The sequence below is a fragment of the Babylonia areolata genome, chromosome 7 (assembly GCF_041734735.1).
Source record: "Babylonia areolata isolate BAREFJ2019XMU chromosome 7, ASM4173473v1, whole genome shotgun sequence".
Taxonomy (NCBI): domain Eukaryota; kingdom Metazoa; phylum Mollusca; class Gastropoda; order Neogastropoda; family Buccinidae; genus Babylonia; species Babylonia areolata.
In genome coordinates this window covers 43,854,849-43,882,424 of record NC_134882.1, presented here as the reverse complement: position 1 = coordinate 43,882,424, position 27,576 = coordinate 43,854,849, and the positions used below count along the sequence as shown (strand labels likewise).

Sequence of the window (27,576 nt, the reverse complement as noted above, 5' to 3'; positions counted from 1 at the left end):
GCCGGACCCCAGGAGGTCAGGGCCATTGCCGACCTCCAGGACTCCCTGCAATTTGATGACCCAATCAACATTCAGTTTACATCGGTGAGTATGTCACCATGTTTCTCTCTGTCCATGTGTTTTGATGATCCTATCAGCATTCAGTTTACATTGATACGTATGTCGCCATGTCTCTCTTTGTCCATGTGTTTTGACCATCCAGTCAGCATTCAGTTTACATTGGTACGTATGTCGCCATGCCTCTCTTTGTCCATGTGTTTTGACGATCCTATCAGCATTCAGTTTACATTGATACATATGTTGCCATGTCTTTCTCTGTCCATGTGTTTTGATGATCCTATCAGCATTCAGTTTACATTGATACGTATGTTGCCATGTCTCTCTTTGTCCATGTGTTTTGACGATCCTATCAGTATTCAGTTTACATTGGTACGTATGTCGCCATGTCTCTCTTTGTCCATGTGTTTTGATGATCCTATCAGCATTCAGTTTACATTGATACGTATGTCGCCATGTCTCTCTTTGTCCATGTGTTTTGACGATCCAGTCAGCATTCAGTTTACATTGGTACGTATGTCGCCATGTCTTTCTCTGTCCATGTGTTTTGATGATCCTATCAGCATTCAGTTTACATTGATACGTATGTTGCCATGTCTTTCTCTGTCCATGTGTTTTGATGATCCTATCAGCATTCAGTTTACATTGATACGTATGTTGCCATGTCTCTCTCTGTCCATGTGTTTTGATGATCCTATCAGCATTCAGTTTACATTGATACGTATGTTGCCATGTCTCTCTCTGTCCATGTGTTTTGATGATCCTATCAGCATTCAGTTTACATTGATACGTATGTTGCCATGTCTCTCTCTGTCCATGTGTTTTGATGATCCTATCAGCATTCAGTTTACATTGATACGTATGTTGCCATGTCTTTCTCTGTCCATGTGTTTTGATGATCCTATCAGCATTCAGTTTACATTGATACGTATGTTGCCATGTCTTTCTCTGTCCATGTGTTTTGATGATCCTATCAGCATTCAGTTTACATAGGTCTGTCGCCATGTTTCTCTTTTCCCCTGTGTTTAGACGATCCAATCATCATTCAGTTCACATTGGTAGGAATGTTGCCATGTCCCTCTGTGTCCCTGTGTTTTGACGATCCAATCATCATTCAGTGTACATAGGTATGTGCCATGTCTTCTGTGTCCTGTGTTTTGATGATCCAATCATCATTCAGTTTATATTCAAGGTATGTTGCCATGTCTCTCTTTTTCCTGTGTTTAGACGATCCAGTCATCATTCAGTTTACATGGTAGGAATGTTGCATGGTCCCTCTTGTCCTTTTAGAGTCCCATCATTCAGTTACTTGGTAGATGTTGCCAAGTCTCTTTCCAGTTTTCATTCAGTTATAGTATGTCGCCATGTCTCTCTTTTCCCCTGCGTTTTGATGATCCAATAGCATTCAGTTTACATCGGTAAGTATGTTGCCATGTCTCTTTTTCCCTATGTTTTGACAGTCCAGTTATCCAGTTTACTTCGGTAAGTATGTCGCCATGTCTCTTTTTCCCTTTGTTGTGACGCTCCAATCATCATCCAGTTTTCATAGGTAAGTATGTCACCATGTCTCTTTTTCCCTATGTTTTGATGATCCAATAGCATTGAGTTTACATAGGTAAGTATGTCGCCATGTCTCTTTTTCCCTATGTTTTGATGATCCAATAGCATTGAGTTTACATAGGTAAGTATGTCGCCATGTCTCTTTTTCCCTATGTTTTGATGATCCAATAGCATTCAGTTTACATCGGTAAGTATGTTGCCATGTCTCTTTTTCCCTATGTTTTGATGATCCAATGGCATTCAGTTTACATAGGTATTCCTTGTGTTTTGGTGATCCAGTCATCATTCAGTTTACATGGGTATGTCACAAAGTCTCTTTTTCCCTGTGTTTTGATGATCCAACGAGCTTTCAGTTTACATATTCCCTGTGTTTTGGTGATCCAACCATCATTCAGTTTACATGGGTAAGTATGTCACAAAGTCTCTTTTTCCCTGTATTTTGATGATCCAGTAGCATTCAGTTTACATAGGTATTCCCTGTGTTTTGGTGATCCAACCATCATTCAGTTTACATGGGTAAGTATGTCACAATGTCTCTCTTTTTCCCTGTGTTATGACAATCCAATGAGCTTTCAATTTCCATTGATAAGTATGTCGATATGTCTGTCTTTTCCCCCTGTTTTTTGACAATCCAAATCAACACTCAGTTTTCGTTCGTAAATTTGTTGCCACCTGTCTCTCTTTTTCCCTGTGTGGTTCTTACTTTTTATTTAAAATTTGTTTGCTTGTTTAGCTGTGACAGCCTGCATTGTAGAACAAGAAAATCATAAGTGAAGACTAACCATTTGTATATGTATATGCATGATTACATCCTCCAGGTGATGATGATGTTTTGGTTTTTTCCCCCCAAGGGTACAACAGGATCTCCCAAAGGAGTGACATTGTCTCACCACAACATCGTGAACAACAGCTACAGCGTTGGCCGGGTCCTGGACTATGATAACAGGGTGAGGCGATATTGTTTTCAGTAATTTTTGTCCTCGGTAGGGAACTTTGTTAGTGTTGTCCTTTGAAAGCTGAACCAACACAGGCACTGTTGAACACCACCAAAGTGAATCAGTGGCAGTGAGGGTGTGTCCTGTCTTTGGTGGCATCACAGTGATGATACCTCTGTGTGGACTGCTGGCACCAAGATCATGATACAAGACGTCTGAGGATGGTTGTGGTTTAGGGAGTAGAGATGCGTGCCATGAGAACGATGCCATAGAGAGGCCACAGGAAATGGATCAGTGAACACACACATACTCACACAGAGCCACACACTCATGCACACACATGCACACAGACTTGACACAGACACATCGACACAGAGTCACAGACAGGCATACACACACACAAGTGCGTGTACAAAAATACACGCACACACACACACACACACTCACATTCACAATTACACACACACACACACACACACACACACACACTCTTGCACAAACAAACACATACATACTCACTCTCTCACACATATGCACACCCATGTACACACACACAAACACACACACACACACACACACACACACACACACACACACACACACACACACACATACATACATACATACACACATGCACACCCGTGCACGCACACACACACACATGCACACACACAAACACACATACACACCACAGACACACACACACACACTCACCTTCACACATACACGCACTCCCTGTTCCCCCACTCCTTCCCTCCCTCAAACTTTCATACTCGCATCCATGTCTGTCAGACATGACGATATGGAATATTCCTTTGAAAAGCAGCAGTGGGTTTCAGGAGACACGGATCTGCTGCCCAGTTCCACTGTACCACTGTTTCGGAATGGTATTGGCAAGTCTGCAGATGGTGTGCCACGGTGCGACAGTTGTGTATCCCTCTGCCGCCTTTGACCCTGCAGTCACACTGCACACTGTTCAGGATGAGAGGTTACTCTGCTTTTTCTTTCTTTTTATATATATATATATATATATATATGGAAAATGTATGCATAGGAAGTGATAGTCTTTAGTTTATTGTCTTTCCACTGTAACTTATTCCACTCCAGGTACAAGTTAAAACCTCGTCAGTTGACTCTCTCAGACTTTGGTCCGATTCGCAGACCAATTCTGAGTTTAGCTCTCAGACTATTATCAAATTCATTACGGACCAAGTATTGTTCTAATGTCAAGTGCATATGCTTTAGTAACCTGACAATTGAGCATATAATTTTTCACTGTAGCTTGATGAAGCTTTTTGTACACGAAAGTGTGTCTTCACAAGTGACTGAGAACGTTGATGTTTTTGACTTTTTGCATTCATTATCAGTTGTTTCGCTTGTCAGTTTAACGACTTCTCTTTTACGAAGTCCTTTAAGTAATTTCCTGTAACTGTATTTAGAGGGTTTTTTGTTTGTTTTGTTTTTCTTCCAAATTTCACCCACATTTTTACCCTCATTTGCCCAGTTTCCCCCAACCCTCCATTCATCCACATCTCTCACCCCTTCTAACTGATAATACTCAGATGTATTCATAAATACTTTAACAAAATGTCTTCAATCACCGCTATGTGTGACGGGACATTAAACAAAAATTCCTCCTTGCACCATGATTACCGTAAAGTTCGGTCTATAAGCCGCGACTTTTTACCCCAGCTTCAACCTTTGCGGCTTATACAATGATGTGGCTTATCTGCGGATTTTAACGATCCCGGGAGTGTCGCGTTCTCGTCTATTCTTAGCTGCCCTTCAACTCGCAAAAATCATGATTTCTGTCCATGAATTTTTGGATGATCTTCAGGATAGTGTGCTAACTGTTCACGTTTTATAAATCAAATCCGCACACATTAAAGCCTTCAGATCAGCATCAGTTCTACTCTGCTCAAGCGTACCCCCTCATCATGCCGAAAACGCGACGTTATGCCTATGATGCAGCCTTCAAATTGAAGGTGATCAACCTAGCAGACGACAGTGCAAGCGATGATCCAGCAGTGACCTCCACCTTCATGTTCATGAAGTGAAAGCGAGGCAGTGACAAGATGGCGGAGGAAGCTGTGCTGGTTCTCTTCAACTCGGACACTAAGATGAAGAATTTAGTGGATTCAGTGAGCAGGATGACGTTGAATAAATGTGACTATCCCTAAATTATGGATCTTATTTTCATTGTTTATTTATTATTTTTTTTGTGGCACTAGCAGTATTTTCGCTTGCTTTTCTTTGTGTTGTTCCCGCTTGTGTTTATTTCATAACCTACAGTATCGACAGCTTTTCTGTAGTATCAGTATGTGTTCCGGTACCGGAAATAAGTGTGGCTTATAAACCGGTGCAGTTTATGTATGTATAAAGTTCAATTTTTTCAAAAAAAAAAAAAAAAAAAAAGTTCAATTTTTTCCAAAATTTAGTGGGTGCAGCTTATGTACCAGTGCGCTCAACAGACCAAACTTTACGGTACTTCCCCTGTAGACCAGGTACGAGTATTCTCGTACCAACACACTATTCTAATTTCATTTATTCTTGCTTTTTATTGCTGGCATTCTAAACTGAACTGATTCCGGAAGCATGAAAATGAAGCTTTGTTAAACTGATTAAATCAACAATTCTCCATTGATTTTTGCCTTTTTAGTGAACCACCCTGCTTTTTCTGCAGTGGTCTCATGTAGTGCAGGTCAAGGGGAGTTGTAGCAGGCATGCAGTTGTGGGATAAAATGGGTTAAGTTCTATCAAAGGAGAAAAAAAAAAAAGCACCAAAATGGAGTGTGTGGAGAAAGGAGTGGGACAGTTGATGAAGAATGAAGGCTAGTTGAGGGAGATATGCATGTAAACACGCACATGTGTGTGTGTGTGTGTGTGTGTGTGTGTGTGTGCAGGAAACAGTCACTGTTTCACCATTTTTGCTCCATGTTCACATGTGTTATTGTGGTAATTTTGTCTCACATCATTTTAATCATGGGATTTGTAAAGCGCTAAGAGCTTTCTTCTGCATGCTCTATAAAAACAAATCATTATCTTTAAACATATTATTTGTTTTATTTTTTGGCTCATGTTGTATAGTAGGTTGTAAGTTTATTATAACTGTTATGGTTTAATAAGAATGAAATATGTACTTATTTACACAGTGATTTATTTCTCTTGATGATCACATTTCAAAAGGCTAGGGGAGGGGGTTCTGAAAGTCTTTAAGATCTAAGCTCTTGACACTTAAGTCATAAGGTATGCAGTGATGGAAGAAAGATGTATTTTGCTGGTGAATGTGTGAACTTTCACTTTTCTGTCACCACTACCAAACAAGTGAAAGGTTATGGCTGTGAACTCCCCCCCCACCCCCACCCCCACACACAAAAAAACAACAAAAAGAAACAAAACAAAAAACAACAACAAAACACACACACAAAAAACAAACAAACAAACCCATCCCAACTGTTGAAGTTTAGTATCGTCAGCCTTCATTTATTACCATAGAGTGAAAGTTTTGTCAGTAACCCTCATGCACAGATAAATAGTGGGCAAGTTGGGTACTGTGTGCCAAGAATCATACAAAGAAACCTACAACAGACAAACGTTCCTAAATATTTACAGATATATGTAAAACAGACAGACAGACATAAGAAACACAGAACAAACAGACTAACAATGGGTGCTCCTTAAAGGTTGTGAATTCATTCAAAATAGATGATTATTAATGAAATAAAATGATTAAATAAACAAATAATTTATTTAAAGCAACAACAACATTTAAAAGACTGGATTAATTAAAACAACAACAACAGTTAAAAGACTGGGTTAACCTTTCACAGAATACCTGGATTTTCTAGTAAAATTTCATCATCATTACTTTGCAAATTTCTAAGACACTGATGTGTCTAGGAACCATTTCTTTTGGAATTTAACCTTACTCACTTCTGTATAATTCATATATTTTTCAAGCCTATATCTTTCATTTATATCTGTCAAAAACATCTGTACCTGGGGTTTAATCTCACGTACATTGAAAGAACTTTCCAAGCAGAATAATAATGTCCAATACTTTTTCATTGGTTTTACTGTTTTTTTTGCTGTGCCAAATAGAATCATTTTGACATCAGTTGATAATCTGTTAGTATGTGGTTAAACATGTTCTAGTTCTTCCCAAAAGGATGAAAAAAATGACAATTGTAGAGATAGTGATCATTTGCATCTTTCTCATTGTTACAAAAATTGCACCTGTTGTTGTGGGTAACAAAATTCTGCAGGCTGCATTTTTTGTCAAAGTATGCGAACCATGTGGGTTTTTTTTCTGAAAGGAAATCAACTGAGCTTTCCATCAAAATCATTTTGAAATCTAGGGTGTACAGATTGTTTTTTAGCTGCTTTAATAACTAACTACATTTCTTGATACATAAAAACATAAACATATGATTGTGAATGTTTGAACAATGACAACAAAAGCAGCAGCAACAAAGCATGCAAATAAAACTCACCAAATGAAGTCATAGCATCCAGAGTGTCATAACTGAACTGAGATAAAATGAATCTTATCAGACTACTAATCCCTAATCCCCTCTCTTCTTCCTCCTCTCCCTCCCTCCCCCTCTGCCCCCCCTCCCCTCCCCACACCCCGTCCCCCCACTTCCTCTCTTTGACATGGCCTTGTTCTTGTGGCACTCCCCTTTCCCCTTTGCCACGCCCACACATTTGACCACACTCCACACTAATCTGGTATAATCTGGGTCATCAAATCCAACTTTGCTTGCTTGAAGTCGACCAGGGTTGTTTGTTGTCATTGGCTGTGAGTTATGAAATGCCACGATTTGTGTAAATCCCAGAACAATCAGTGTCTTGGGTATATTCTGGGTCATTAAATCTGCCTCTGCTTGCTTGAAGTCGATCAAGGTGGCTTCTTGTCGTCTGCTGTGTGTGTGCTGCATAGCTTCAATCACTGATTGGGCTCGCAGCTGGTCAATGCTTTGAGCCACAGATCACGCCATGTACCATATTCAGACTGTGTACCTGTTTATTCATAACTGGAATACAGTCTTCTTTTGGATTGGACAACACTTGTGATGCTGTTTCTCCTTCTGGCTGAAGGAAAATTCATGAAAACCTGATGACAGGTTAACTTGTAGGAAGGACGACCACAACTGCAGTATGATGGGTTAACTTGTCATGTAGGCAGTGAACAGGTTAATTTGATGGTCTTTTGGGTTCAGAAGTACGAGAATCCAGAGGAAAATTTCATTTTTCATTTTTTTTATATGGTATTAACAGTTTCAGTACAACTACTCTTTCTAGAGGGTTGATAGTTCTTTGTAACCATATTTTGAGTAGGTTTTTAATTTCATGAAAATTATCTTCCAAATTCATTTCTGTAACTTATTAAAGATCATTCATAAACCAGATTCCAGTTGTTTTAAGTTTGAAGGCTCTCATTCCATGTTTTTATTTTATAAAATGAAAACTAGTTTGTGGAGTCCTTTTTGCTACGGAACCACATATGTAAGATGTCTTTTGATAATTTGATTTCAGTCCTGAAATATCTTCAGTTTCAAAAAGGGTTTCAAAAAGTTTTTCATGTGATTTTCTGTTTCCTTCCAAAGTACATGTTGTGTTAGCAAACTGGCAAATCTTGAATTCTGTGTCAGTTATTTTAACACATTTTATACCATCTTTTCTAACCATATCTACTCGTATTTCAGTATATAGCACAAACAAATAGGCAGAAATTGGGTCTCCTTGGCGACAGCCTCTTTCTGTTCCAAAATGTTTATGGATATTTTTTCATTTACAGTTACATATGCTTTTTTTTGTTTATATAAAATGTAGAGATTCAAATACAAACATTTTCTCCAAAGCCAAACATTCTCAAAACTGTCGTCATATATCACCAGCTGATCAAATTAAATGCTTTTTCAAAATCAACCAACACTAGCAGGCCAAGTAATTTTTTTTCTTCCAAATGAAATGATGTTACATCATAGATGGTTCTAATACTGTCGCCAGTGGGCCCTCTTAGTGAGATTGCTATCACAACCATGATTATAAGCTTTCTGTTGACACTGTAAAAGGAATATCAAGCAGTATTACTTTATTGGAGCAGATGCACTTCATTGTATGGAGTGCCCACAATGTTCATTCAAATGCTGAGCCACAAGGACATGGAAACAGTCAACTTCAGCAGTTTGTACACTGGTGTCATGGGTGGCTCCCCTTGTCCCATTGAAGTCATGCGTCGTGTCATTGACAAGATGGGCATGAAGGAAGGAACAGTGAGTGACATTCTTCTTTTTCTGTGCTAAAGAGCTAGTTGATGAAACGCAAAAGTTTAATTTTTCTTCACAGTTGCCCGATTCCAGCCTTGCAGCTGTGAAGAAAACGTCACCTGTTGTTTAGTTTCCTGTCTTGAATCTCGAACATCGTAAGCCTTCATTTTTTTTTATGAAAGGTTTATCATTAACCCTCTTGCTGTTGCAGTCTGGATTTGATGCTAACAACAATGTGGCTTTAGTATCTGGTTATCGATACTGATGACATTTCTCTTCCCCTTCCCCTTCCTCTCTGTCTCTTTGTCTCTCTCTCTCTCTCTCATCCATCTGTCAATCTGTGTGTGCGCGCGTGCGCGCGTGCGTGTATATATTCTTTATCATATTCTTTCTGCAGGACTTTTTTGTTTTGGTTTTCTTCTCTCTTTCTCCCCTTTCCATTAAATAGTGCTATTGTAACTAATGTAGATTAGCAAGGACAGATTGGAAGAATGGGCCATGCCTAAAATCTTATTCCTTGAATAAAAAATGTTTTGAGTTCTGAGTTCTGAGTCACAACTCAGTTGGTGCAGTGCATTCAAACATGACATGGATACCATTACAGAACTCTGGGCCACGTTTCTCCACGTTTCAGTATGGACAGTCCAGGGTAGCTTGGAAATCTGTCACAGATGATGATAACTGAGTCTACCAATTTGACTCTGAAACAAAACATCAGTCAGCTGTTTCCAGACAACTCCATCCCTGTCAAGAACTAAAAAGCTAAGAGCATTGGCAAGATGTTGGCTTCATTCTGTGGAAAAGGTGGACATGTGACCAGTGTTCCAGCTGAGTAGTAGCACAAGGTCTTTTAGTTCCCTGTAGTAGTTCGCCACTGGCTTGAAGCTTGGTCCAGCATCGTCCAAACATGGACATCCATGTATGGGTAACACCTTGGGTCAAAAAACTTGGAAAACAACTGACTTCCTGGCAGATGAGGGTGTCCCACTGCCGTCCCATCATCTGAGTGTCCAGGACTTTGCCTGCTGGCTTTGCGTTTCCTCATGTCAAAAAATTGCTGCAAGGAATCTGACAGATTCTGCCAACTGACACTCCATGGTGGCCCCTGAGATTGTTGTCAAAATGATTTATACAGATGTGAGCTGATTCAGCAGAATGTGAAAGTGTGTTGCGCATTGCGGCTCAGGAGTGATTCTTCCAAGAAATGACCAAACCAAATGACCGGTGAGCTGTATGACTGCATATTGAGATTCTAAAGACTTTTTTGTTTGTTTGGTAGAAGTAGTGTAGAGCGTGTGGATCAGTCTGCATGCTTGGAGATCTGAAGCAGAATCTAAAGACTTTCAGAATGGCCCTCGTACTTAGCTTGCTAGTCACTGCCATAATTATAAGCATTCCTTTGATACTGTGAAATATAACTGTATAGGGTCATACACAATCTTCAAATTAGTTCAAGCCACTGAAAGATATGATGGTACTGTATATGCCTGTCTGTACACCAATGAATAATTCTGATATCACTGCTGGCAAGTCATGTCATCAGAAGGAGAGGCAACACCACCAAACTAACTACACTGTCAACTAAAGAACTGTCTGCTGGTGAACTATCTATGAGTGAGTGAGTCAACTGTTAATGTACTATGTATGATTTATAGTATAAATTTACCATGAAGTGTGCAAACTTAGTTTCTTTTTACAAACTTTGTCTAGATGTACATGTATGGAATTGTAAACTTTTGCACAGACATTTACATAAATGATATAAGTGTGCATGTGCTTGACATGCCACTATGCATTAAGTAACTTAATGGATTGCAGCATGTCATGCACATGCACACTGATATGCACACTGATACTCATAGTGATACAGCATTAATAATCACTATTTCATACTTTTATTATCAGTAAACTGCTTTGTCTGATTATATTATGATATATATATATATATATATATATATATATATATATATATATATATATATATATATATCATAAGTGTATTCTTTTTTTTCTGATAAAATACATAGAACTAGAAGTAAAGCATTTTGTAAAGTCCTGTGTAAAGAATGAAAGCTGTGATGTAAATGTACAAAACTGAAATTACTGTTGATATTTAAGGCATTAATGAATAAACTTTAGAACATATAGAAAATAATTCAAAACAAAGGAAATGAAAAGAGATAAAGAAGTATTACATAACAAACTGTTTCAGGATAAACCATGCATTTTTGGAACATACTGACACCACCGGTGGAGAAAAAAGAGTGGAGGAAGAAGGTTCAATATCAACACCATCCACCCTGATGACACTTTCTACCACAAGAATTGATTACCTGTGCCACATATCTGCACATTTTTTTATTTTTATTTTTTATTTTCTTTTTTTTTTTTTAGCAGATTGAGTGTTTGTTTGATGAGGTTGTGTGTCTTTATTGTGTGAAGTATGGGTTTGACAAGTAGGTTTTCTTTGCAGATGAAGTGTTTGAAGTGTTCATTTGGATTATGAAATGTATTTCATTTGATGCTATGCTGGGATAAAACACACATGAACTTGTACCTTTTGTATGAGCAGTTTTGTTGTGTGGATCTTTTTTGTTATTTTGTTGTGCTTGTTGTATGGATTATGGTAATATCACAAGCACACTAAGCCAGTGAGCACATTGAATTACAACAATCACATGATTCGGCATCATGATTTAGCATTTTTTACCTCTAATCTGGCATAAATTTTAGTACACATACTGTACATAGCAAAAGTTTCATAGTAATTAGACCACAAACAACACCACAACAAAACTGATCTTAAAACTGGAAGGTTTTTAGTCATGTTGAGCTGATTAAAAAGTAAGTATACTAATACTTCAGTTGCAATTCTTTCCAAAAAAATTAGAAAATTCTTATTTGAATAAAATCAAATACACTCAATATTTTTCTTTCAAATTTTGTGCAATTGTGGATATTGCCACTAACTACGTGTGTGCCAAATTTCATGAACATATCTTGCTTAGAAGTATGTGGTTGCTATGAACATGTTCCAAAACTTTTCGGCCTTGATTTCTCAGTTCGTTACTTTCGCGACTTTAGAACTTCAAATCACAATAACTTTTCACAGAATCATCCGATTTACAAACTTTTTTTTTCGCTGTAAAGGTCATTTATTGCAGATTTATGATATACCAATAACTAAAAATCGACCTCTGGTGCAAAGCGACTCATTTCGTGGTGGAGGGTCACATATTAAGATGTCTTTTGATAATTTGATTTCAGTCCTGAAATATCTTCAGTTTCAAAAATGGTTTCAAAAAGTTTTTCATGTGATTTTCTGTTTCCTTCCAAAGTACATGTTGTGTTAGCAAACTGGCAAATCTTGAATTCTGTGTCAGTTATTTTAACACATTTTATACCATCTTTTCTAACCATATCTACTCGTATTTCAGTATATAGCACAAACAAATAGGCAGAAATTGGGTCTCCTTGGCGACAGCCTCTTTCTGTTCCAAAATGTTTATGGATATTTTTTCATTTACAGTTACATATGCTTTTTTTTGTTTATATAAAATGTAGAGATTCAAATACAAACATTTTCTCCAAAGCCAAACATTCTCAAAACTGTCGTCATATATCACCAGCTGATCAAATTAAATGCTTTTTCAAAATCAACCAACACTAGCAGGCCAAGTAATTTTTTTTCTTCCAAATGAAATGATGTTACATCATAGATGGTTCTAATACTGTCACCAATGGGCCCCCTTAGTGAGATTGCTATCACAACCATGATTGTAAGCTTTCTGTTGACACTGTAAAAGGAATATCAAGCAGTATTACTTTATTGGAGCAGGTGCACTTCATTGTATGGAGTGCCCACAATGTTCATTCAAATGCTGAGCCACAAGGACATGGAAACAGTCAACTTCAGCAGTTTGTACACTGGTGTCATGGGTGGCTCCCCTTGTCCCATTGAAGTCATGCGTCGTGTCATTGACAAGATGGGCATGAAGGAAGGAACAGTGAGTGACATTCTTCTTTTTCTGTGCTAAAGAGCTAGTTGATGAAACGCAAAAGTTTAATTTTTCTTCACAGTTGCCCGATTCCAGCCTTGCAGCTGTGAAGAAAACGTCACCTGTTGTTTAGTTTCCTGTCTTGAATCTCGAACATCGTAAGCCTTCATTTTTTTTTTATGAAAGGTTTATCATTAACCCTCTTGCTGTTGCAGTCTGGATTTGATGCTAACAACAATGTGGCTTTAGTATCTGGTTATCGATACTGATGACATATTTCTCTTCCCCTTCCCCTTCCTCTCTGTCTCTTTGTCTCTCTCTCTCTCTCTCATCCATCTGTCAATCTGTGTGTGCGCGCGTGCGTGTATATATTCTTTATCATATTCTTTCTGCAGGACTTTTTTGTTTTGGTTTTCTTCTCTCTTTCTCCCCTTTCCATTAAATAGTGCTATTGTAACTAATGTAGATTAGCAAGGACAGATTGGAAGAATGGGCCATGCCTAAAATCTTATTCCTTGAATAAAAAATGTTTTGAGTTCTGAGTTCTGAGTCACAACTCAGTTGGTGCAGTGCATTCAAACATGACATGGATACCATTACAGAACTTTGGGCCACGTTTCTCCACGTTTCAGTATGGACAGTCCAGGGTAGTTTGGAAATCTGTCACAGATGATGATAACTGAGTCTACCAATTTGACTCTGAAACAAAACATCAGTCAGCTGTTTCCAGACAACTCCATCCCTGTCAAGAACTAAAAAGCTAAGAGCATTGGCAAGATGTTGGCTTCATTCTGTGGAAAAGGTGGACATGTGACCAGTGTTCCAGCTGAGTAGTAGCACAAGGTCTTTTAGTTCCCTGTAGTAGTTCGCCACTGGCTTGAAGCTTGGTCCAGCATCGTCCAAACATGGACATCCATGTATGGGTAACACCTTGGGTCAAAAAACTTGGAAAACAACTGACTTCCTGGCAGATGAGGGTGTCCCACTGCCGTCCCATCATCTGAGTGTCCAGGACTTTGCCTGCTGGCTTTGCGTTTCCTCGTGTCAAAAAATTGCTGCAAGGAATCTGACAGATTCTGCCAACTGACACTCCATGGTGGCCCCTGAGATTGTTGTCAAAATGATTTGTACAGATGTGAGCTGATTCAGCAGAATGTGAAAGTGTGTTGCGCATTGCGGCTCAGGAGTGATTCTTCCAAGAAATGACCAAACCAAATGACCGGTGAGCTGTATGACTGCATATTGAGATTCTAAAGACTTTTTTGTTTGTTTGGTAGAAGTAGTGTAGAGCGTGTGGATCAGTCTGCATGCTTGGAGATCTGAAGCAGAATCTAAAGACTTTCAGAATGGCCCTCGTACTTAGCTTGCTAGTCACTGCCATAATTATAAACATTCCTTTGATACTGTGAAATATAACTGTATAGGGTCATACACACTTCAAAATAAAATAGTAGTGGGGCAGATGCACTTCAGAATATGACTGTGGTGGTGCAGATGCACTTCAAGATATGACTGTATTGGGGCAGATGCACTTCGCTGTACGGAGTGCCCACAATGTTCATTGACATGCTGACCCACATGGATCTGGACAAGGTCAACTTGAGCAGTTTGTACACCGGCATAATGGCTGGCTCTCCTTGTCCCATCGAAGTGATGCGTCGTGTCATCGACAAGATAGGCATGCAGGAAGTGACAGTGAGTGACATTCTTCTATGGACAAGTGTTATTTGGGGAAAAATAGAATTACCAAGTGAATTCTAATGCATGACTCCTCCAAGTTAAAAATTCCCTTGCATTTTTTTTTTCCATTCCTTGGACTGTAAATACTTACGTTAGACACAGATCATCAAAGCCCAACATGTTTATGTATGCATTGTATGTATCTAGAAAATGATTCATCTGACTTGGTATATTTATAAAGTGTTCTTGATTTTAAATTGCGTGTTTGAAAATAGAATGTTCACTGTAAAAGTGAAAAAAAAAGGGTTTCAAGGAAGAAATCCCTGTTGAGAATGAACGCTGTTGAGGGTCTAAGAAATGAAAGCTGTGAAAGCTGCTGTGGGTGGAAGCTGTTGACGATGAAAGCTGTGAAAGTTATTGAGAGTGAAAGCTGTTGACGATGAAAGCTGTGAAAGTTATTGAGAGTGAAAGCTGTTGACGATGAAAGCTGTGAAAGTTGTTGAGAGTGGAAGCTGTTGAGGATTGAAACTGATAAGAATGAAAGCTGTTGAGGATTGAAACTGATAGGAATGAAAGCTGTTGAGGATTGAAACTGATAAGAATTAAAACTGTTGATGGACGCAGTAGCTGAGTGGTTAAAGCGTTGGACTTTCAATCTGAGGGTCCAGGGTTCGAATTTCAGTAACGGTGGGTAAAGGGTGGAGATTTTTCTTATCTCCCAGGTCAGTATATGTGCAGACATGCTTGTGCCTGAACCCCCTTCGTTTGTATACGCAAGCAGAAGATCAAACATGCACGTTAAAGACCCTGTAATCCATGTCAGGGTTCGGTGGGTAATGGACACAAGAATATACCCAGCATGTGCAGCCCGAAAACGAAGTATGGCTGCCTACATGGCGGGGTAAAAAAGGTCATGCACGTAAAAGCCCACTCGTGTACATACGAGTGAAAGTGGAAGTTGCAGCCCATGAACAAAGAAGAAGAAGAAGAAAGCTATTGAGGGTGAAAGCGGTGAGTTAATTAGAATGAAAGCTGTGAAAACTGTTGAGAATGAAAGCTGTTCAGAATGTTACGAGTCTGATTTTTTTTTTTTTTTTCAACAACCAGTCTTTGTCTGGCTGAAGTCTGTGATTGATGCTGTAGATGTATCTCATGGAGTCTTGTGACAGGTGTGCTATAGATCTTGTGACAGGTGTGCTATAGATCTTATGACAGGTGTGCTTTAGATCTTATGACAGATGTGCTATAGATCTTATGACAGGTGTGCTATAGATCTTATGACAGGTGTGCTATAGATCTTATGACAGGTGTGCTTTAGATCTTATGACAGGTGTGCTTTAGATCTTGTGACAGGTGTACTATAGATCTTATGACAGGTGTGCTTTAGATCTTGTGACAGATGTGCTATAGATCTTATGACAGGTGTGCTTTAAATCTTGTGACAGATGTGCTGTGGATCTTATGACAGGTGTGCAATGGATCTTGTGACAGGTGTGCTATGGATCCACTGAGACAAGCCCTGTGACCTTCCAGACTCGGAGAGACTGCAGCCTTGAGAAACGTGTGTCCACAGTGGGACAGGTCCATAATCATGTGGAGGTACTGCACCTGTTGGTGTTTCATTGGAGACTGTTGTTGGAAGAACATGGTGGGGGTCTCTACTCTGATGGTTGGTGGTGGGGGTGGGGGCATTCACTCACTCAGTCTGGCTCTGTGACTGAACGATTATTGTCAGCAGTAGGGGGCTCAGTAGGTGGTGTGTTTAGAATGATAAATCAGAACAGGCCCTACTGAACACCACCGAAGTAACTTGGTTGCAGCGCAGGGTCTCCTCTGATGTGTGGCATCCTGGCAACCTAAGCTTGATGGTTACCTGTGAACTGCTGATGCTGGGACTGCGACAGATGAACCTGGGTGTGGTTGTGTATAGGGGACTTGGAATCAGCAGCGTGGATGTAATACCACTGTAATGCTGTAGATGATGGGGCAGCAGAAAAAGAAGAAATAGCTGTTGGTGTTCACTCTTTTTGATGTCTGACTGTCACCTCTCATTCTGTTTTTTTGTTTCCTGTCTGTCTTGTTGATGTGCCTGTGAGTGTGTGTGTGTGTGTGTGTGTGTGCGTGTGCGTGCGCGTGCGTGTGCGTGTGCGCGTGCGAGCGTGTGTATGTGCGTGCGTGTGTGTGTGCGTGTGTGTTTGTGGTTGCTCACTTATTGTTGCACTGTTTCAGTGTAATTACTCTCATGCTGCTAGTTCTGAATCCCTCATACACAGTCAGATCAGCCAGAGTTGTCTGCAGCAGTTTCAGTGCCAGCAGTTCTTAGAAGGCCACACTAGAGAATAGTTATCATTAAGTCACATCAGTGGTGTTCTGATTCAAGACATCACATGCTGAGCCCCATACAGATGACAGTTATCAGTAAGTCACATCGGTGGTGTTCTGATTGAAGACATGTGCTGAGCCCCATACAGATGACAGTTATCAGTAAGTCACATCGGTGGTGTTCTGATTCAAGACATGTGCTGAGCCCCATACAGATGACAGTTATCAGTAAGTCACATCGGTGGTGTTCTGATTCAAGACATCATGTGCTGAGCCCCATACAGATGACAGTTATCAGTAAGTCACATCGGTGGTGTTCTGATTCAAGACATCATGTGCTGAGCCCCATACAGATGACAGTTATCAGTAAGTCACATCGTTGGTGTTCTGATTCAAGACATCCTGTGCTGAGCCCCATACAGATGACAGTTATCATTGTGGTGTTCTGATTCAAGACATCCTGTGCTGAGCCCCATACAGATGACAGTTATCAGTAAGTCACATTGGTGGTGTTGTGATTCAAGACATGTGCTGAGCCCCATACAGATGACAGTTATCAGTAAGTCACATCGGTGGTGTTCTGATTCAAGACATCCCGTGCTGAGCCCCATACAGGTGACAGTTATCATTAAGTCACATCGGTGGTGTTCTGATTCAAGACATCATGTGCTGAGCCCCATACAGATGACAGTTATCAGTAAGTCACATCGGTGGTGTTCTGATTCAAGACATCCTGTGCTGAGCCCCATACAGATGACAGTTATCATTAAATCACATCGGTGGTGTTCTGATTCAAGACATCCTGTGCTGAGCCCCATACAGATGACAGTTATCATAAAGTCACATCGGTGGTGTTCTGAATGAAGACATCCTGTGCTGAGCCCCATACAGATAACAGTTATCAGTAAGTCACGTTGATGGTGTTCTGATTCAAGACATCATGTGTTCATTAAGTCACATCGGTGGTGTTCTGATTCAAGACATCCTGTTCTGAGCCCCATACAGATGACAGTTAACAGTAAGTCACATCGGTGGTGTTCTGATTCAAGACATCCCGTGCTGAGCCCCATACAGATGACAGTTATCATTAAGTCACATCAGTGGTGTTCTGATTCAAGACATCATGTGTTCATTAAGTCACATCAGTGGTGTTCTGATTCAAGACCTCCTGTGCTGAGCCCCATACAGATGACAGTTATCATTAAGTCACATCAGTGGTGTTCTGATTCAAGACATCCTGTGCTGAGCCCCATACAGATGACAGTTAACAGTAAGTCACATCGGTGGTGTTCTGATTCAAGACATCCCGTGCTGAGCCCCATACAGATGACAGTTATCATAAAGTCACATCGGTGGTGTTCTGATTCAAGACCTCCTGTGCTGAGCCCCATACAGATGACAGTTATCAGTAAGTCACATCGGTGGTGTTCTGATTCAAGACATCCTGTGCTGAGCCCCATACAGATGACAGTTATCATAAAGTCACATCGGTGGTGTTGTGATTCAAGACATCATGTGCTGAGCCCCATACAGATGACAGTTATCAGTAAGTCACATCGGTGGTGTTCTGATTCAAGACATGTGCTGAGCCCCATACAGATGACAGTTATCAGTAAGTCACATCGGTGGTGTTCTGATTCAAGACCTCCTGTGCTGAGCCCCATACAGATGACAGTTATCAGTAAGTCACATCGGTGGTGTTCTGATTCAAGACATCCTGTGCTGAGCCCCATACAGATGACAGTTATCAGTAAGTCACATCGGTGGTGTTCTGATTCAAGACATCATGTGCTGAGCCCCATACAGATGACAGTTATCATAAGTCACATCGGTGGTGTTCTGATTGAAGACATCATGTGCTGAGCCCCATACAGATGACAGTTATCAGTAAGTCACATCAGTGGTGTTCTAATTCAAGACATCACATGCTGAGCCCCATACAGATGACAGTTATCATTAAATCACATCGGTGGTGTTCTGATTCAAGACATGTGCTGAGCCCCATACAGATGACAGTTATCAGTAAGTCACATCGGTGGTGTTCTGATTCAAGACATGTGCTGAGCCCCATACAGATGACAGTTATCAGTAAGTCACATCGGTGGTGTTCTGATTCAAGACATGTGCTGAGCCCCATACAGATGACAGTTATCATTAAGTCATATCGGTGGTGTTCTGATTCAAGACATCCTGTACTGAGCCCCATACAGATGACAGTTATCAGTAAGTCACATCGGTGGTGTTTTGATTCAAGACATGTGCTAAGCCCCATACAGATTACAGTTATCAGTAAGTCACATCGGTGGTGTTCTGATTCAAGACATGTGCTGAGCCCCATACAGATGACAGTTATCATTAAGTCATATCGGTGGTGTTCTGATTCAAGACATCCTGTACTGAGCCCCATACAGATGACAGTTATCAGTAAGTCACATCGGTGGTGTTGTGATTCAAGACATCATGTGCTGAGCCCCATACAGATGACAGTTATCAGTAAGTCACATCGGTGGTGTTCTGATTCAAGACATGTGCTGAGCCCCATACAGATGACAGTTATCAGTAAGTCACATCGGTGGTGTTCTGATTCAAGACATCATGTGCTGAGCCCCATACAGATGACAGTTATCAGTAAGTCACATCGGTGGTGTTCTGATTCAAGACATGTGCTGAGCCCCATACAGATGACAGTTATCAGTAAGTCACAGAGCCAGAGTGAGTGAGCATCCTGTCCAGGACTGCTCACACGTCTTCTGTCTTCCCTCATCTGTATGTATGTGTGTTCCATCTCCTTTGTATTGTATTGTTTTTCATTTTTCACAACAGATTTCTCTGTGCGAAATTTATACTGCTCTTCCCAGGGAGAGCGTTATCGCTACAGTACAGGCCCCAGCACCATTCTTTTTTTTCTTCTTCTTAGCTTTCTGCTAGAGTATTTGTTTTCCTAAGTGCATTTTTCTCTACAGAATTTTGCCAGGGGCAAGGCTTTTGTTGCTGTGGGTTCTTTTATGTGAGCTTAATGCATACTGCACACACAACCTTGGTTTATCATCTCATTCAAATGACTAGCATCCAGATTACCACTCAGGGGTCTAGTGGAGGGGGAGAAAATACTAGCAAGTGTGAGATTTGAACCTGTGCACTAAGATTCTCTCACTTTCTAGGACGCATTACCACTCGGCCACCACTCCATATGTCTCACTTTCTGTCAATGTGTATATCGGTCTCCTGTCCCTCGTCTCTCCCCTTCTCTCTCTCTCTCTCTCTTTCATCTCCCTCTCTTTCACTTGACTCTCACTACATTTGAACTTGGCATTTCACAGCTGAACTACCTATCATTTTATTACTGGCATGCTACTGAATACGATATGCTTTGTCCCCTTTGTAGTTAAGCTATTGAAGATGTAAAACATCTGTGCTCATGGGTCTGAATCAAAACGAAACAATTTTTTTAAAATGACTGTGTGAAAAAAAAAGCTCTTATTCTAAAACAATCCAAGCTGTTCAAAACATAATAAAAATAATGAATGAATGGAAAAGGTGAAGTACATTTCTAGATAGTTCCCAGCCCATTTACCTTAATGTGTGGTGGTCAGTTCAGATGCTGAGAACCTGAAGTTGGTTGATTTTGATTTGGATGCTAAAAAGGGCCTATCCTTGGTCAGATACGAAGCTCTAACTGCCTTATAGAGTCATTTACACAACAGGCTGCTTACCTGGGTAGAGCTGATTGAGATCTGCTATTTAGGCATTCATCATTTGTTTACTGTGTCATTCAGTTAGGCTTTTAGTCACACACACACACACACACACACACACACACACACACACAGATATTAAAAAGGATTATTCTATGAAATTATGCCAGGGACACTTGTCGCCATGGGTTCTTTTAAGTGTGTTAAGTGAATGCTACACACAGGACCCCAGTTTATCATCTCATCTAAATGACTAGCATCCAGACCACCACTCAGTCTAGCAGAAGAGAAGAAAACACTGGCAAGAGTATGCTCAGATTCTCTGGCTCACTTCCGAGGCATATGCATTAGCACCAGGCCAACGCTCCACAAGTGTGTGTGTGTGTTTTGCTGGCAGGCAAAGGTGGTGGGAGAGAATGGAGAGGTGTTGCCGGTCGGGGTGACGGGGGAGGTGTGTACACGGGGGTACACCTCCATGCTGGGATACTGGGACGACCATGAGAGAACCGCTGAGTGCCTCACACAGGATCGCTGGTTCCACACTGGGTAGGTGTCTTTGTCTTACCACTGCCCGAAACACAGGTTGTGTCTGTGTGTTGTTGTGCAGTGCACGTACACATGCGTGCATACAGGCATACACACAAGTGTACACACGCTTATACACAGATATAACATGCACAAGCATGCATTTGTACACACATTCACACACAGATATACAAGCACACACATACACACAGTATACAGACTGACTCTCTCTCTCACACACACACTTACATCTACATAGATTAGAAAGGACAGATGATGCATGTCCACTTTTTTGTAATGCATATTGATATTCGTAGTTTTAGTTTGAAGTCTCTCAGACTACACTAATGATTGTATATCTAAAAAGGCAAATACTTTATATATTATTAAAAAAAAAAGTGCATGTATGTATGTATGTATGTGTGTATGTATCTTTGCGTGTGTGTGTGCATGTGCATGCGTGCGTGTAGAGTTGTGTGTGTGTGCGTGTTGTTTTTGTTATTTTTGTTTGAGAGATGGAATGTGTCAGAGAGTGAGAACTCTGAAAAGAATAAGTGAAAACAGATTTCACAACACTTGTGATGATACATTTCCTGTTCCTCCAGTGACCAGGGTGTGATGGACGAAGATGGGTACTGCCACATCGTGGGTCGCCTGAAAGACATGATCATCCGTGGTGGAGAGAACGTGTACCCTGTGGAGATAGAGCAGATGTTGTACCATCACCCCAAGGTCATGGAGGTCCAGGTGAGGAACACGTCTGTCTTAGTGAGTGCAGTGATGGCCTAGTGGTAATGCTACCCTCTAGGAAATGATAGAATCTTAGTGCACAGGTTGGAATCTCACACCTACTGGAATCTGAGGGCTCAGGATCAAATCCCACGCTTGCCAGAATTTCCTTCCCCACCACTAGACCTTGAGTAGTGGTCTGGATGCTTGTCATACGGATGGGACAATAAACCGAGGTCTCGTATCCAGCATGAATTTTGTGCATATAAAAGAACCCATGGTAACTAGAGTTGTCTGTGGCTAAATTGTGTTGAAAAAAATCAGCTTTGACAGGAAAACAAATATACTTGCTGACAGATTAAAAAAAAAAAAAGATAAAAAAGGGGTGTGGGGCTACACTGTGGTCATGTGCTCTCTTGTGAGAGACCAGTCCGAATTTCACACAGACATCTGTTGTGACAAAAACGTTACACAACAGAATACATTACAATACAATACAGTACAATACAATATGATATGATATGATACAATAGTGTGTTTTGATCTCGCCAATGACTGTTGAAAACTGTTTGTTATCAGACCATGTCTGTTTGCAGTGTCAATGGTTTTGTTAGCACGGTATCTTGTGCAGCAGGATGAAATTATCTGATGTGCGGTCAACAACAAGGTTTGATAAGAACAGCAGGAATAGTTGAATTCAACTTGACTAATTCCATTGAACACCATGAAGAGCACAGGGCCACAGTTTCAAGCGAAAGGCTGTAAAGATTATGTAAAATGATGCAAAGGCTGTAAAGATAGTGCAAAATATTGCAAAGGCTGTAAAGATTGTGCAAAATGTTGCGAAGGTTGTAAAGATAGTGCAAAATATTGCACAGGATGTGAAGATTGTGCAAAATGATGCAAAGTCTGTGAAGATAGTGCAAAATAATGCAAGGGCTGTAAAGATAGTGCAAAATGATGCCAAGGCTGTGAAGATTGTGCAAAATGATGCCAAGGCTGTGAAGATTGTGCAAAATGATGCCAAGGCTGTGAAGATTGTGCAAAATGATGCAAAGGCTGTGAAGATAGTGCAAAATGATGCCAAGGCTGTGAAGATAGTGCAAAATAATGCAAAGGCTGTGAAGATTGTGCAAAATGATGCAAAGGCTGTAAAGATTGTGCAAAATGATGCCAAGGCTGTAAAGATTGTGCAAAATAATGCCAAGGCTGTGAAGATAGTGCAAAATGATGCCAAGGCTGTGAAGATAGTGCAAAATAATGCAAAGGCTGTGAAGATTGTGCAAAATGATGCAAAGGCTGTAAAGATTGTGCAAAATGATGCCAAGGCTGTGAAGATTGTGCAGAATGAGGCAAAACCTAGTGTGTACGGTCTTTGTCACTGTCGCTAGTCCCCGTAACCTGGTTTGGTCTTGGGGGAGCTGCAGTGCTAAACGCATCTTCTTCTTCTTCTGCGTTCGTGGGCTTCAACTCCCACGTTCACTCGTATATATACGCCAGTGGGCTTTTTACGTGTATGACCGTTTTTACCCCGCCATGTAGGCAGCCATACTCCGCTTTCGGGGGTGTGCATGCTGGGTATGTTCTTGTTTCCATAACCCACCGAACGCTGACATGAATTACAGGATCTTTAACGTGCGTATTTGATCTTATGCTTGCGTATACACACGAAAGAGGTTCAGGCACTGGCAGGTCTGCACACATGTTGACCTGGGAGATCGTAAAAATCTCCACCCTTTACCCACCAGGCGCCGTCACCGTGATTCGAACCCGGGACCCTCAGATCGAAAGTCCAGTGCTTTAACCATTCGGCTATGGCGCCCGTCGCTGAACGCATCATCAGTTGTCTCCATTTCTGGCGTTGGTGGGATAGGGCCTTGGTTCATCGTGTACAAGAGACAACATATACTTGCCACATAAACAAAATGAACCCTTAAGAACTTTATAGGTGTGGACAAAAATCATCTGGCCCATGAAATGGGTCCAGTACCATAAAGTGAATTTCATGTTCTGTGTACAACACATGTAACACAGTTGTTGATACACTGTGGTGTTCCTGAAGGCGCTGATGACACTGCTGTTGGTGAAGGATGGTGTTCTGGTTGCACAGGTGGTGGGGGTGCCTGATGAGAGGATGGGGGAGGAAATCTGTGCCTGGATTCAGGTGAACCAGGGAGAGACGGTCACAGAGACTGAAATCAAGGACTTCTGCAAAGAAAAGGTGCTAGTGTTCATTGTGCTCTTCTCTTGTTGTTTTTACAGGTGGTCAGTTTCGGTTTGTTTGCAACCAAAAAATCAGTTAAACTCTTGGTGTCTCTCTCATCCTCTTCCCTCTCCCTTTCTTCCTTTGTGCATGTAATAACAATGATGGTAATAATAATGTATATATTTATTTTTACTGCCCCATCATCTGCACCATGTCAGTGGCATTACTCCCACGCCACTCATTCCGAGTCCCCCATACACGGCCACACCCGGGTTTGTCTGTTGCAGTCTCAGTGCCGGCAGTCCACAGGAAACAATCGATGTTAGGTCGCCAGGCCACACACCAGAAGAGACCCTGCACTGCTGTTGAGTCACTTTGATGGTGTTCAGTAGTGCCTGTTCTGATTTAATGTACTTAGGACACTGCCTGCTAAGCCCCCTACTGATGATAACGATGATAATGATAATGATAATACCGAAGAGAAGAAGAAGAAGAAGAATGATAATAAAGTCAATGTGAATCTTGTGCAGAGACAATTGAAAGTGCCCCCACATAAGTCATTCACACACATGCAGAATTCTAATTCAGAAGAATGAAAGATATAAATACATATAAATAGAAAGAGAGAGAAACTGCAGACTGGGAAGAGAGATAGGTGGGGCTGAGCTATTTTGGGAAAATGTGGGTTTTAAGGTCAGACTTCAAAGAGCTGAGTGCAGAGATTCGACACAGCGAAAGAGGGAGCCCATTCTAAGTAGTAAATGTCCAGAGACTGAGAAAGAGCTTGTGTGGTAACAGAAAACTATAACGTTTTATTGTTGAGAAACCATACCAAAAAAACAACAACCCACAACAACAAAAAACAAAAGAACAACACCAACAACAACAAAATGTGCAAACCAAGCGTTTGAAGCAAGCAAATTCATATTTTTGAAGAAACTGCTGATTAATGCCATGTTTGAAATTTTACTTCATATTGGATGTTCTGACATCATTGCAATTTGTGCAGAAATGTGATGGTTCACTGCTCTGCACACAATTCATGGGGGTTCATATACTGTGTTGCTGTGCTGCAGCTACTGCTCTGTATGCACAAACAAGCAAAACAATCAGTTTACAAGACATTTCATATTGTAGGACATTTTTGTATTTTCTTTGTTTTTGAACAGGAAGTTCCATTTTTGATCTGATTGATTTTTTTTTTTCTGTCTGTATGTCACACTTTTCACTATAATAGTGTGTGTGTGTGTGTGTGTGTGTGTGTGTGATCTGATTGATGACTTTTTTCATCTGTATATCATGCTTTTTACTATAATAGTTTGTGTGTGTGTGTGTGTGTGTGTGTGTGTGCACGTACGCGTACACGTATTTGTGTGTGTGTTTGTGTGTGTGTGTTTGTATGTGTATGTGTGTGTGCTACTGCTCTGTATGCACAAACAAACAAGCAAAACAATCAGTTTACAAGACATTTCATATTGTAGGACTTTTTTTTTTGTATTTTCTTTGTTTTATTGATAAAATATGAGAAAGAGTCTGATATATTTATTTGATGAGAACGAGTCTGATATATTTTTTTTAGATTAAAAAAAAAAAATTAGATTGCAACATTTTTCTTTTCTTTTTTGAATAATTCACCTCAAACGATGACTCTGATATTCTGTTTTTTTATGATTTCAACTGAGCAGTCTTGAAACGACTGTCCACACTGCTTGAAGGTGGTTTCTGATGAAGATTATGAAAAAAAAAATCATGAAAATGATAATCCATTTGTCACGAAAAAAGAAAAAAAGAAAAAAGGAAAAAGATCCCAGCTTCAGTGGCCTTTGCTGGCAACTTCAGTGTCAGGTTCCATTACTCTTCCATGCCAATGGTGAATTCTTATTGAAGTCTTTGATGTCAGCAGCCTCTGCCTGGCTCTGCGACCAAGTGGTTATTGTCATCTGCAGGGGGGCATAGCTGGTGGTTTCCTGCATTTGTTGAACCAGAACAGGCACCACTGAACATGGCCAGGGTGACTCACAGCAGTGCAGGGTCTCCTCTGGCGTGTGACCTCATGCTGCCTGATACTGATAGCTCTCAGGGACTGTGGCAGAAGGAGCCCAGATGTGGCTGGTTTGACTTGGGAACTTTGGGTTAGCTGCGGGAGGGTATGCCACTGAAATCGTGTGGATGTTTTGATGGTGAACAGGAAGTTCCATTTTTGATCTGATTGATTTTTTTTTCTGTCTGTATGTCACACTTTTCACTATAATAGTGTGTGTGTGTGTGTGTGTGTGTGTGTGTGTGTGTGTGTGATCTGATTGATGACTTTTTTCATCTGTATATCATGCTTTTTACTATAATAGTTTGTGTGTGTGTGTGTGTGTGTGTGTGCACATATGCGTACGTGTGTTTGTGTATGTGTTTGTGTGTGTGTGTTTGTATGTGTGTGTGTGTGTGTGTCCCTACATGAATACGTGTATTTCACTGATTTCAGATTGCCCGATTCAAAATACCTCGCTACATCAAGTTTGTGGAGAGTTTTCCAATGACGGTGACTGGGAAAATTCAGAAGTTCAAGATTCGTGAGCAGGCCATAAAGGATCTGGCATTGGAGCATTATTAATTCACAATGACTGCCTGCATGTGCAATGGACATTTGAAGAGGTGTTAATGATCTGTTGACTTTTGACCAAAATGTTGACGGTTTTAAAAAAAAAATTTTCAATGTGACTTCATAATAACAACAGATCTTGGTCATAGTTAAAACTTGTTATGATCCTATTGATTTAAATACTAAACTGTATGATTGCTTAAAGAAAGAGACTGTCTTATCAGTAAATTTTTATGTCTCTATCTTTATCTGTTCAATGTAGTGATCACCGACTTTGCTTAATTATATAGAAGAAAAAGAGAGGCGAGGCAAAGCAAATGCAGACAACAAAAACAGGCGAAACATACACACACCAAACTCAAAAAAAAATAACCTGGTTTTTCAAGGAACAAAACTCTCATTCACAGGCAAATACTTTCTTCAAAATCAATGCGCTGGTCGAATGACATTGGATTCAATACCCTAAACGATCATGAAACTTCATATTGAAAGTTCTCTCAAGAAGAAAAGTAAAATTTGCTTGCGGCAGTGTTGGATTCTGAGTGCACACGATTAACGACAAGTCTTATTTCATTTCAAGTGAACTATGGTATTTATACCTTTAGCCTGAATTCACAGTATGAAGTCGACAAGAAACCATGGGTGCCTGCACTCCATATTGTACTTCATAATAACAACAGATCTTGGTCATAGTTAAAACTTGTTAAAAAATGCAAAAGCTATTGAAAATTGAGTACTCAGTCTTGATGACATTATGTGTCCTTTTGGATTTCAATAGTTATAGTGGAGGAGGGAGCAAGATAAAAAGAGGATGATGCCCTGCCCATGTTTTCATGAGGGGGAATATATGTTATTTGGAAAGTGTATTCAAGTGTCATTTGGAAAGTGTATTCAAGTAATTTGTTGTTTTGTTGAAAGACAATCATCCTGGCTCACTGTTTACAAAATAAGCTCTTGTGATCTGATGTTTAGTGCTATTGATCAATAGGAAAGAATCTTACTTT

At 40.3% G+C, this 27,576-nt stretch overlaps 1 protein-coding gene across 2 annotated transcripts in view; it reads left to right on the top strand.

The window, feature by feature from the left end:
* The window catches only part of LOC143284059 (medium-chain acyl-CoA ligase ACSF2, mitochondrial-like), a 35,893-nt gene extending 9,159 nt beyond the window's left edge, over positions 1-26,734 (top strand). The window contains exons 6-14 of one of the 2 annotated variants that reach the window (XM_076590671.1): positions 1-84; positions 2,469-2,564; positions 3,392-3,540; positions 12,663-12,831; positions 15,994-16,101; positions 20,917-21,065; positions 21,650-21,791; positions 23,884-23,994; positions 26,456-26,734. The exon at positions 1-84 is cut by the window's left edge and continues 82 nt beyond it. In XM_076590671.1, coding sequence (XP_076446786.1) covers positions 1-84; positions 2,469-2,564; positions 3,392-3,540; positions 12,663-12,831; positions 15,994-16,101; positions 20,917-21,065; positions 21,650-21,791; positions 23,884-23,994; positions 26,456-26,584 — 1,137 coding nt within the window. In that variant the 3' untranslated portion in view covers positions 26,585-26,734. Of the gene's footprint in view, positions 85-2,468; positions 2,565-3,391; positions 3,541-12,662; positions 12,832-14,348; positions 14,518-15,993; positions 16,102-20,916; positions 21,066-21,649; positions 21,792-23,883; positions 23,995-26,455 lie in introns of both variants that reach the window. The other variant, XM_076590670.1, reaches the window with a different exon arrangement.
* The last annotated feature ends 842 nt before the right edge of the window (positions 26,735-27,576 follow it).